The 13,512-nt window shown below is 36.2% G+C and overlaps 1 protein-coding gene across 10 annotated transcripts in view; it reads right to left on the bottom strand.

Annotated features, from left to right (window-relative positions):
• Positions 1 to 13,512, bottom strand: part of LOC126760224 (phospholipid-transporting ATPase ID) — a 44,409-nt gene that overhangs the window by 12,969 nt on the left and 17,928 nt on the right. For 6 of the 10 annotated variants that reach the window (XM_050475689.1, XM_050475692.1, XM_050475694.1 and 3 more), the window contains exons 1-4: positions 9,874 to 10,214; positions 2,461 to 3,902; positions 1,936 to 1,994; positions 144 to 356 (exon numbers count right to left, since the gene is read on the bottom strand). In XM_050475689.1, coding sequence (XP_050331646.1) covers positions 144 to 356; positions 1,936 to 1,994; positions 2,461 to 3,592 — 1,404 coding nt within the window. In that variant the 5' untranslated portion in view covers positions 3,593 to 3,902; positions 9,874 to 10,214. Of the gene's footprint in view, positions 1 to 143; positions 357 to 1,935; positions 1,995 to 2,460; positions 3,903 to 9,873; positions 10,215 to 13,512 lie in introns of those variants that run through there. The other 4 variants (XM_050475698.1, XM_050475697.1, XM_050475690.1 and 1 more) reach the window with 3 other exon arrangements.

The following is a 13,512-nucleotide window of genomic DNA, read 5'->3' as shown; positions in this document are numbered from 1 at the left end:
ATCGTGCAACTCTAATCAAGAGAAATAAAAATGGGCTTATAATTTAGTGAAGTCAATTACACCATATAACAATGTTAATATAATCCGGAGATAGGTATGAATATAGATAAGTATATAGAGTTCATAACTGTTTAATTACTTACAATGTCATCGTAGGCATCTTTAACGGCTGTCAATGTTAATACGCCAATTAACGGTATGGCGGTGGTAACGGGGGTTAATGACGATATCGCTGGTATGAGCTGCAGCACCAATAAACACAGGAAATAGAAATTGGCAAGACGTTGAAATTGTTCGAGCAGATTGAATGGCAAAAACGTCAGCAGTGTATATTTAGATGTTTTGATGAAATTGTCCTAGAGAAAAGAGAAGATCAATCAATTTATTATACAAATTAGTTAAACATTTTTTATAAAATAATTTGAATAACAGTTTGTAAGTTTTTATTTCATAATGATTTCAAGCATTCAATTTTGTAATTTGTGGAGCTGTCCATATGAAGGTACGCCAATCAAATCTGGTGAAGTCGCGCTTCTAAAGAGAGGATGGGTTAGAGCAGTCTGGTCGGCGAAGTTGTGAGGTTAACTACTACATCAAGCAAAAATATTTTACATATTTTGGTAGCATTTCGCTCAGATCTTTGGTTTATAAAGGTTGCAATTTAACTGTCTAATCTCTATCAATATCAATGGTTCAGATACGAAGTTCAAATAGCGACTAAGGAAATACTGATACATCACTTTATTGGGTGACCGAATCATTTGCATATGGGGTCTGTCAATTGGCCAGATAGATCATAGGTCAGCGACATTATGTATTTGACTAAAAACGCAACGACTGAATTTGACACACAAAGAAACGATTTCGAAATTTCCGTATACTAAAATTGGTTTATGCTTACATTGCCAATCGATGTTTTCAATATTACTTTGAATAAAACAGCTTTAACGCTCTTGGGTAGTCTACGATAACAAGTATTTTTCGATACCACCAAGTTCGCATAGTTCGGATAACTGGAAAATTCAACTTTTGTTAGCAACGTCCGAAGAGTTGCGCTTTACCAATGCAAAATATTTTTGAATGAAATCGAGTTGTTCAGCAAATAATATCACCCTAGTTGCACCCTATTTTACGAGGTACATAGTACACATACCGAGACACGAGTATACTGAATTGTCCATTTTTTATTCTATACATTTTCGCGTGAATATTTGCTGTCGTCTGCCGACTGTGACTACGTATATTTGTAGGTGTGCCCGTGCGTGTGTCATTTATATATTGTATATGAATGTACGTATGTCCATGTCAATGCCAAAGCGCCAATCAGTCCAAGAAATTACTACCCTTGAGCGTCATCGGCCGCAAAGATCAATGGGAAGCCAGCGTACACTTATACACACATACACGGAGTGGTGTACGCTACGAATTGCGCTTCGCTCAGTCTCGGTCAGAATAAATGATTGAATGAACGCTTGAGTGTCAATATGCCATTGCAAATATGGTTAAAGAAGAATGAAATTGTTCGATATTAGCATGCGGGGTCTACTAATTTGGCACTTTTGTGGGCCACTGCGGGCGATTTCATAAAAATATGATGCCAATTTTGCCGCGTTATTGGCGTGCGCTGGTATAATTAGAGTTGTTAAGTGTTGTATATTATGCATGTGAGTAAATCTATGTACATATGTACATAGTTGCCTCGGTTGTAACTTCTTCAAAGCTTTCTTGCTGATCTCTCTTTTATCTGCGCTATCTGTGTCATCGGTTTTCAATATTAATCGAAATGTTTACATACATACATATGCACATACACATAAATTCCTCTGCAGAATACGCTTGAGTCCAGTTAAGCTTCTTAGTATGGGTTGTGTTTGCATATAAAGTGTCAAAATGAAATGGGTATTTGTCAAACAGAGAGAATATAAAAATACTTACGGCGTATTTGAATTGTGCATTAAATTCTCGGTCGTTGGCTCGAATTCTGCGTTCATTCTCTGCAATAAATGGAGAAAAAGTCCATTAGAAATTCCATTTCATGATAACTTATTTTTGTTTTTGTTTTTTTTCAAAATACCAACTGTGCGTAAAATATAACTAATGACATTTCGGATTCTTTCTTTCAAAGCCACTTGGGAGGCCATCTCGAAAAATAATTTGTAGAGTTTGAATATGCCACAGTGATATTGAATAATTCGGCAGTACTTTTTGAAAAATAAATTTAATACCGAATACTCAACGTCATTGTATTCCCGAAAATAAATAAGATTTGAGAGAAAGAGCCAAGTATTCATTTTCGAGAGGGAACCAAGGTTATGTGTGGTCCTGTAATTAAAGAAATGAATACTAAACCCCCACTTAATACTTAAAAACCACCAGTCTGACTAAGTGCTTAGGTCATGATCAGTATGAATATGTAATTATGTATTAAACATGTAATAACTTTAATATAACATCATTTACCAGAGAAGTAGTATGAACTGCGCCGACGTCGCATTTGTGATAGTCTTCGAACACCCTTATCGCTACCAGCACCGTTTTCAACCGGCGACATCGAAAACTGCTCAAACCCGGCATTGAGTTTTTGTTTTTTATGATCGCTTAGACTTTCAGCCTCATCGTTGACATCCAACGATCCATCATTTGCCATCGACACTTTTGTCGCGGCGGTCGTACGAGAACGTCGGCCCACGCACTCACTTCGCTTCCAACCCGGTAATTTTCCCAAAATAGACAAAAACCGCACCTGAAAACCAGATACTGGTGCTGACATGGCGCCGTCCACTGCTTCCTCCACGGACGTTAGCTCAGAAGTGAGCAACATATGATCGCGAAGTTCTTGATCTATATATGCACTAGTCGGGAGTGAAGCGTCGTTTTTCTCATTCAAAAGAATGGCTGTTTTCATGTCCGCCTGTGTGTCTGCTTTTTCACTCGATTTTGACCAGGGCTCAGGTGCGATGGTTGTGTTCGCTACAGAGTCGGGTACGTTCGGTTCGGAGTTTTGTTGTTGACATATTTCACCCGACTGAGCGAGTGTCGCTAAACTATAAAGGCTGTCGGTCTGTGTGCGGCTTCGTCGTTTTTTTGAGTTGCGTCTCATGAGAACCGCCGCAACATCGGGTATCGTTTGACTTGTGGGCAGCGATGTACACATTGTAGTGGTTGTGTTGGCGACAGCCGCTGTTTTCGGCTCGACTAATTTTGGTGGAACAGTGTTCGTATGAGCAGTAAGCTCGTTGTTGCCGTCGCATGCTGCTTTTGCTGATGGCGCAGGACGAGGTTTGCGACGTAAATGAAACCATTTTCTGTGGTGTTTTTCAACCGGCTGTGATGGGGAATATGGTGTTTGTTGAAACGTACTGGACGGCTTTTCGACGCTGTCGGAAACGTATTGAGACTTGGCTGCGTGGAAGTATTGTGATTTTGGTGCCTGATCTTTCTGTTCTGTTTGCAGCTGGTAATTGTGGTGGTGTGATCTTGGTAGAACACGGGCTGTGACACCGCAATCCTCATTGTCGGAAGACTCCGTTTGGCGCCCACCAAGCACCTCTAATTCCAGCGTATCCGGCCGCTTTCGATTTCCGCTTAGCATTTCACTCTACCCTTCACTTCCATGCATTCATGTACATACCACGCATGTGTACAGTAAAATGTGCGAATATGTGACGTAATTGAGCGGGATGTAAATGCTATTAATTGGCTGTCGTGATAAACGCTTCGGCAACGCAGAGTAGTTGATAATCAAGATTGCATGCGCCGATATACTGTCAATTCCATGTCTACTTTAACGACACTTTTGCTTTTTCACTTAACTAATGCTATTTACACTTCCATTTTAATTGTCTGTGCACTCAAAAGGAGCTCAATAATTTTTCACAAGAACAACAACAACATGCATTAATCTGTATTTCGAATTTTTTTGTATAAACATGTATAAGTACGAGTTTTTCTCCAAAAAACAAGCACCTGCCTCGCGAATATGTTTTTACAAACTGGAGCCAAATTTATTTTCACTGGCCTCGATTGCTTGTATTATTCATACATATATGTATGTATGTATATAGTTACATATGTATATGTAAGTATGCGTAAATACAGTAATTGCATGGCAAAATTTTAATATTGTGCGAATGTCTATAAATTTGCCCATTTGGCTATTACAATGAAAACGTATCTTTGGGGCATTGCAATTTTGTCGAATTCCGGCCCATTTTGATTGATTGCTATTCAAGTTATTTAACGCATTTCTAATTCAGTTCTATACCCTGGCAATATTGTGCTAACAAACTAATCTGTTGATCGGAGGTAAGCCACAAAAACCCAAAACAATTCTGTCATGAACAAAATATTCTTATGTATAAGACACACAGGTATTTAAAAAGTCTGGGAGATTTTGAACTCGATGCGTGTACGTTGCGTGTACGATGTATGTATGCATGTATATAAATATATGTATTTGTCCTTATAACTGAATGCTTTGCATACAAATCTATCATTCAGTGAGCAGTGTTCTCAGAACTTGACCGTTCTGACGTTGATTATGTCTTTGAATAACGCTAGGAGAGCGAATCCCCTGCCAAGGGTATACGGCCACAAATATTATTACTTTCATTATTATTACTATTATTTACAAGGAAATTCAGATACAGTTAGAAATATTTTCTACGATAAAAGTCTCATCAGGTACGTAAATAGAGATAATTCCAAGAAAAGTATGTGTTCTATGGTAATTATTATTTACCAATTTGATTGTTTTGCAAACGTCGCCCGAAGTTTCAGTTAAGAAAGAAGAAAGAAGGCATCCAACGTAAAAGTTATACCCAGCTGAAGTTATGAATCAAATGTACTGAGCATTCACACAAGTGCCTCATAAATTCTGTGTTGCAAAAACAAAATGGTAGTTTATCCTAGTGGTAGGTTCTTATTCCTGGACTACTGAACCCCAGTGCATTTGTAGAGCGGAAAATTTTGTATTATGGGCAAGTAAAGTAAAGTAATGCAAAATATCAAAAAAAAAAAAAAGTTATATACCCTACATAAAAAAATAATTATGATAGTAAAGAGTCTAAAAACGGATCCTGTAAATGTTGGACACAAACTTAAACTTCGGTCGCCTTAACAATGTGCATGTGCATCTACAAAGGTAATTGAGATATAAGAAAATCTAATAAAAGGGCTTGTTGGTTGCAACGTTGCAGTCGAGCATACATATGCATGTGAGTATGTGTAAATAGAACAAGGTACTAAATATGCGTTCGTAAAATTAATTGAAAATCATATTAGATACATTTATTCCATAACATCCTTTTTTGATTATGAAAGTAAATTGCAATAAAAGTAAAATTTTAGCCCAGCCGTAAAGAAATTAGAGCGTGTTTTGAAGAAATGTATACCTTATCTTAGTCATAATTATTAAGGATCAACTCTTTCATAATGTCAATGAGCTTCACTCAACTTTCAAGAGACTGCCGTAGACGGGTGAATTAAGTACACATCTACTACTCAGAGAAATGTGGGCATATTCATAGATTTATGTTCTCATTTTATTTATTTTAATTTTTTGACAGCTCCAAAGGAAAGGAAATCTGTCTGTCACCGTCCCAAATGCCATAAAACTTACAGTATTGTTACTTGATGTATGTATGTCACAGGCCTAAGATGCCACAGCTTCCACAAGAAAAATCAAATATTTTCCATACACAAAATCATAAAAAATCCAACCTTCTTTCTTATCTCAGTCAACACCCTTACAAAGTTGAACTTCCATCAGCATAAACTGCTTCAACAAACATACAATATTATTTATTGTTAACTCATTTGATTACTTATGTTCTCGCCTAACCATGTTCATTTGGCTAATTGCCAACAAAATTGCAGGTCAAAAACATGCCGATCTGTTGAACAGGGCGTATGAGTAATCAACACTTAATGGCCATTTTTCAGGTATGTGCATATGTATGTATGTATGTGTGCATGAATATGAACAATGTACAAAAAGAGTAAAAGTTCAAACATTCAGTGGCAACTGGCCATATTGTGATCTTTAATATTTATCCGACGCTGATAGTTCTTCATTTATTTTATGTGTTTTTATCATTAAATGTTATTTTCTTTGCTTTTTGCAATTTTCCGTGATTTTAAAGCGTAGTGCAGTTCAAGGTGTTAACAACAGTTCGCATATTTATATTATATTTCACTTGTAAACAAATATGTATACGTGGGTTGCTGTAGCTTTTTCAATTACTTTTCAGTGACTTTCCAATTTATTTCCACTTTAATTTGGCGATGGCACATAAATCCGCGTCGGTTAAATTTTGTTCGTCTTCAACAAAGGCACACGTTTTTTTACTAAATTAATCACCACGCAAAGGTCTCTTGACAATGATCAAGTGCGCCTTAATCGTACGAAATATTATCTAATGCATACATGGCGTACTTATACTCCGAACTTTTACATAACACCATAAGATGCATTCGAAATTTTACAAAATTTTTTTTAACTTTGTGCTAAAAAGTGCCTTCCAATGGAAGGGAAAACAGCACTTGTCAATCCTAACGCTGAAATGTAAGCAGTGGCCCTCGTACGTTTATAGAAAACATTCAGTGCAATGCAAATGTTACCTCTAATACCATCGCAGATGAAGAAAAACTTTTTAAGGCAAAAAAATCTCAAATATGAACGTTCACACATGTACATATGTATATGTATTTATGCCTTTTTAGTTTGGCGGTATTTGAGTGGGATTTTTTGATTTTGTTGAAACAATTGAAACAAGACCTAGAAAGTAAGGTCAATGTAAATTGTAAAAATTTTTTTGCAACTGGATTCTTTGAATAATTGCTCCAAATAAACATATAGTATTTCTGTATATTTATGTAAGTACGTATACATATAAGAATGTAAATGTAATTAATAAGATTTTCGACTTCGCCCAGAACAATTCCAATAAATGAGAAATAAACGCAATTAAGCGAAATTTTACACATGTCATCTAAGCATAAAAATCGAAAAATAAAGAGTTCTCTTCCGAAAACCACTATCGGGTTGAACTACATTTAACACGTCGACATGGGTACCGCTGGCTTTTATTCAGAACTATTTTTTGTTAAATGAAATAAAACTATTTGGTATCAAAAAAAGATTTTAAATATATTTATTAATATTTGTGAGTTTAAAAAAAAACTATTACTACTTCTAAAAGCTGCGCCGTCCTCAACGTGCTAAGTATTTTAATTAAGACAGAACTTCACACATTTCGTTTATTATTTTAGATTAAAAGAATTCCAATATCAAAGAAGCTATGCGCGAGCGCCTTGGTTCGATTTTTATACTCTTGCAACCAGTTGCTACAGATTATTATAGTTTTGTTCACCTAACGTTTGTACGTAAGCGAGATAGATATAGTGTTATATATTTATAAATGATCAGGATGACGAGAAAAGTTGAAATCGTTGAAAAACTGGGCGTAGCCCCGCTCTCTAAAAAGTTTAATGTGTCTCACTATCCACTGAAGCTACAACAAAAAAATTTACTGAGTGCAAATCTTAAAGAACTACTGACAGTGTGATAGTGTGAAAATGGATGAAATCGGAGGATAACCCCGCTCACTCCTCATATAACGGTAAAAACTACTAAAAGCGCGATAAATCAATAACCACCGAGATGGTATGAGAGAACTTTATAGGAGCCGCTGTGAAAATTGGACGATGGGGGTGGCACTGCCCACTTTTTGGTCAAATCCAATATCCCGGGACTCCACCAAACGATTTCGGCAAAATTTGGTACGTGGCATTCTTCAAACATTCTTATATCACAGTGTGAAAATGGAAAACAACCACGACTATTTCCCATAAAGCACAATTTTAAATTCCACTTGATTCGTTCAGTTTCCAGTACACAAATCAAGAAGCAATTCATATTACGAAATACAACTTTGTACGATAGTGTCTTTAATACGTGCCACCTTATGACCAATAGTTGTTTAAATCCAATAAAAATTGTTCAAGCCCCTAGGTACCGAATATTTAGACCAAGGTACCTATAGTTGACTTTTGGTACGATAAATATTTTCCTTTGATTGGTGCAAGTTGCAAGAGTATAAAATGTTCGGTTGCATTCGATCTTACCCCTTTCTTACTTGTTTAATTCAATTTTAAACCAAATTCTTTCCAAAGATACATCTGCTATTTGGTGGCGGCATAAAATTTAAACGACTTTCGGTTTAGTGGATAAGGGTGTAATGCTTATAGTTTTTACTATTTCTTTATAACGGTACCAACGCCGCTTAAGAAATAGGAATAGTTTATCTTCTTTTTGGAACCGCAACATTTTCTATATGTTGGAGAATTAACAAACCACTTTACTCTTGAATACAAGCAAGTCTTCATGAGCATGACTGACTGTTCGATGATGGCATTCTGTGCAAATATTCAAAGAGAGGCTCAACACGTTTTCTCTACCGGGTGTATGGAAATACATATATATGTACATATGTGTGTGCATGTATGCGAATGCCATTCATGGATTCGCAGTTTTATGCGATTTCAGACTGGAAACAAATAAAAAAAATTACATAAGTGCGATTACGCGCAAATGTAAACTTAATTGTAGGCAAGAAAACTGTCGCCACGCCACATATTTAATACAATATTGAAGTATAGAGACATACTTAATAATATACATACATATATAAACTACACCATGTTTCGGCGGTAGCTTATACATATGTATGTGCATAGTATCCATGAAGTGAAAAAGTTCAGTTCAGTTAAGATTTATATATACATATATGTATGTTTGCAGGCATGGAGGTACGCAAAGTGTTGAGAACGCTTTGCAAGTGTTTTTGTCCGTATGTACATAAGTATGTGTGACACTAGAAATCATACAAAACGACACTTATTATTCGAAAGAAACGCTCGCGGCCTTTCCTTGGCGTTACTACTAGGCAATGCTTGTTAATAAGTTTAGAGGGTGGACAACATGAACACTGTCTGCCAAATCTATTATGCGCTCATTGTCGGGTAGGGTAAAAGCATGAGTCATGTTTTTCTCTATGTCACTAAGAAGCTACATTGATGTGATATTTAACGCGTTTAATTAACTAGAAGAACAACCTCCGTCACATACATATGTACGTATGAAGAGCCGCGCGCTTCGTGTTTATAATTATTGACACACGCACAACACTCAGTCTTTTAATAAAAATCGATGAAAATTCAATAAAAACGCAAACTATGCGTGCACACACAAATATACACGTGTACTCGTATACCGTACATATGTACATATGTATGAACACAGAAGACAACCCGCAAGCCATAAATAATTGCAAAAGAAATGCTTTCCATTTATTTTTACATATGTCACTTGTGCATTGCAAACACTTTGCAGCGGTTTTGAGCGCACTCAGTTGTGATGACGTCCGTTTGAAGGGCGGACCGCTGAGGGTTGGCCGGCAGAGGGCCATGGTAATGACAGCGTACACTTAAGCACGTAAAAACATACATTCATATGTGCTTCCTATATTTTTGCATGGTACATATTACATATTAATTTGCATAGGTGTGCTGTGCTGATTTGATGGTTGTAAGCGGAACACTCGGCCAAGATCAGCCGCATACGCTAGCGCTGGTGGCGGCCACTACAAGCCAACAGCTCTCAAGCTGGCCCATCCGAGCAGCCAAGAGGCAGCCCACAAGATGCAGACTGCTGACGTAGTCGTTGTTGTATTTTTAGTAGCACATTGTAATGCAGCGAACGATTGTCGCCAATTTGTAATTGTGGTGATTAAGTTTTCTGCGAATTCTATTTTATTCAGCTGCTATTTTACATATACATTACTGTATTGAACACTAAAACTGATTTCTCACCGTTCGTGGCACAACAATTACATATAACTACTTCCCTCCTCTAAGCCCCAATAAGTTCACTTTTTAATAATCGTTACTAAAAACCAGAGAAAACATTACACATTCGCAGAACGCCGTACTTGGCCAATTTATGTTTGTATATACATATGTTTTATGCACAAGTGCTGCGCTTCATTACTTTAAAGTCCGAGTCAACGCATTTCGCGAAAAAAATATTTAATTTCAAGTAGGTTATTTGTGTTAAAATGGTATTTTTCGTTAATTGTTGTTGTTGTTGGTTTTTTTTATGCGAATCGCCAAACGGATCTACTGTTACTTTTCGACCAGCAAACGGCACAAACGAGAACGAAATCGAGACTAAAATGAAAAGTTGGAAAAGCGCCTCGACTCAACACGATTTCACTCACATGGCGGCGACTCAATGTGTTTGGCGCAGAAGCTTGAAAGTGCAGAGAAATGGAAATGTAAACAATAAGGAAAACACTCGTTTCGACTACACATATTCCTTCGCCTCCTTCATTCATTACCTCGTTGGCGGCAGCAATGCTGGCGGCGACGGTATTTGTGGCAAGTGGGGAAAGAAGTTGTGGTTGCTATTCACGCTATGCTCCCTTCATGGATAGCGGTGACCACGGGAACTATCTGGCGGAATTCATTGGCACTTAGAGGAGTGCAACGGAGCGGTATCGAAACTGTGCCAGTGGTGCCAGTGTCAACAGCTGGCCGCAGAGCCCCGATGAACACTGCCTCCTCCAACCCACCTACTGTATACGGATACCATTCATACCATAATAGTACATGGTATGTATGCAAAAACAAAACGAGTGAAATTGTGGTGAACTGTAAACTTTGAATGGGAAATCCCAAAGACCAAAGACAGATTAATCACACAATGTTAAATTCACTTTTCAAATTGATTCGATCGTGCATATGGATTAACATCCGTGATTTTGCCTACGAAGAAGAATAAATGCATAGGCTCAGCTGGTCTAAGTTGACGCGGCGGGAGTATAGCCTAGGTCAGGATAAGTGAGTTGAAGAATAATAGGAAATGGAAAAGGAATATGAATAAGGTTATAAGGACCTCTTTTAATGCACATATGTTAACTTTCTTTATGATGCTCATTTATTTCTTCGGCTCAACGTCGGTATTATGAGTAAATAATTAACTAGCTCTTAACTTTCTTCTACAACTATTTAATAGTATATATCTACCGGTATATCTAGATACATATGCACCCATATTTTATATATATTTACATATAATACATACATATGTATGTATGTACTCATAAATTGTAAATGCAAATCATCTAAACGCTTTATACCCACTTTTATTGTTTGTCGCATTTTGTGCCGTCATTCGCAGGGGGTACCGTGATTTTGCGCACTGAAGTGAAACGTCAGCCCAGCTGATATCGTATGATTATACGGAAATCTAAGCAAAAACAACATTAATTGAAGTACAAACGGAATAGTGAACGAGAAAGAGCAAATGCCTTTGAGCGGTAAAACGCTATGAGCGCGGCATGAGTGAAACGATTGAGTCGAAATTTATTTACTTTATGTATTTTCTGTTAACATATTTGAAGTCTGTGAAGAAAGCTTTTATTTAGGCGCAAATATGTAATTAAAGGTGTAGGTAACAAAGGCTTGTGCGAAATACAGGGAACTGAGTATGGTGTGTGGCCATATACGACACATCCAAGTTCGATGCTTAAAATACGGCAACATAAGCTAAAATGAAACTGTTTTATAGAAGTGATCTAACTGCGATGTTAAAGCATTTACTGACTAGAAAATCTCTCTATAAAACTTAACAGCTTTTCGTGGGCACAAAATCTAGTTTAGCAAACAGCCCAATTACAAGTAAATGTATATTGATTTATTAGTTGTATGTGCATATATATGTAAGTAAATATATGTATAACTAGTTACAATTTTCAACTAGTATGGACCCCAATTGGTTAGTCAAATGGCTTTTTCCTCAAATCCTTTTTTTCACGTCTAGATGTTCTGCGAAATGATTATATATGTATGTATTTATACCGGTCCATATTACCATACTTTAGTAATTTAAAAAAAAAAATGTTTTTACACGAAAACCACTGTCTTTGGCTTAAAAAAATGTATATAATAAAAAAAATTTTTAAATTTATTTTCAAATATTATTTTACGCCTTTAGATATTCCAATTATAGTCTCTTATATGAAGACAATGCGTAAATACATATGTACAGTATTTTTAACTCAAACAAAAAATCATATACGAATCTACAATAGGTTAATTACATTCAGGAAATTCTTGATCCAAACAGTATATTAATATGAAGCTTCACTGCAACGATGTTCTACTCGGTTAAGTTATAAGAGTTAAGCTTACTATAAACGTATGCAGGAGCATACATACATACATATGTAAGCGCCTAAGTTAAATTTGAGTTGTTCTGTGCTGCATGACACAAAGTAAACATAGTGCAGGGTTTGTCAACGCTGTAATGATTATTCAAGCGGTTAAAAAGTAATTGTTTCGCAAGCGGGGAAAATACATTTGGAAAAAATGAAATCGCATGCATGCAAATACAATCTAATATTGGTATACATATATTATACTTATGTATGTAGTATGGGCTGATAATATAATAACAGGGCGTAAACGTGCAATGCAAATTTTGAAAATCTTACAAAAGTTTGATTTTATTTCAGATCCGTGCAAATATACAAATATAAATACATATGTATTTGTATTTATTTAATGTTAGGGAATGTAGCTGATACAATAAAGCATCGAGTATTATGCATGAAGCCAAACTATGATTCGTGAGTCATTTTTCTAGTCTAGTGACAAAGCGGCTTCGATTCAAAGTCGATCGTCAATAGTTGCATAAATACTCACAATAAATATTCAATAAAAAATATGCTCAGTTATATAAGTTTAAGTCGATTAATAATAACCGGAAAATTATTAATAAATACCCTGCAGGAACCATGATTCGTTGCGCTTATACGTAGATTGGCTTTTGTAGACGTATGCAATCAGGGGTGCCACAGTAAGTACTAAGAGTAATAGAATTGGCTATTTTGATTTGGATTTTTATTTTTATTTTGTCTATGTAGAATAATAGCTCGCAACTATTTATTTCTGCAGTTTTGTGTACCTATTTATTGTTTTTGTAATACTCGTAGAAACGCATGTGTGCAAGATCTCAGCCTTACCATCTACAATGATATTGAACTTTCTTTAAGAAAAAACTGATTATTTACACGTGTATCGTGTATTGATCCACACGATGTATAGTATTTCTCGGACTGGCTAAGTACCCTTGACCTATTGCACTAGGCCGTCGTCCCCCACAATCACACATATTTTCTCTTTGCCATAAATAAGTATTTTTTCGTTCAAATTAATGAGCTCCTTTACTTTCTTTATTTAACCAGAATTCGCAGCAAAAAAGCACTTGATTTAGATGCCCTTATGTGCGTACACGATTCAGTATATATGTATGTATATAAGTGTATGTATGATAAGATTTGTGCATTGAGGACTTATGTATATCGCTCACAATTAAACACAAACGTATGTATATGTACCTAATAGTGAAAGAGTTCATGAGCAAGTGGTTTAAGGAGATATACATAC

Source organism: Bactrocera neohumeralis, chromosome 5 (genome assembly GCF_024586455.1).
Source record: "Bactrocera neohumeralis isolate Rockhampton chromosome 5, APGP_CSIRO_Bneo_wtdbg2-racon-allhic-juicebox.fasta_v2, whole genome shotgun sequence".
Lineage (NCBI taxonomy): Eukaryota > Metazoa > Arthropoda > Insecta > Diptera > Tephritidae > Bactrocera > Bactrocera neohumeralis.
The sequence above is the reverse complement of the archived record's forward strand: the minus strand, read 5'-3'. Positions and strand labels throughout refer to the sequence as shown.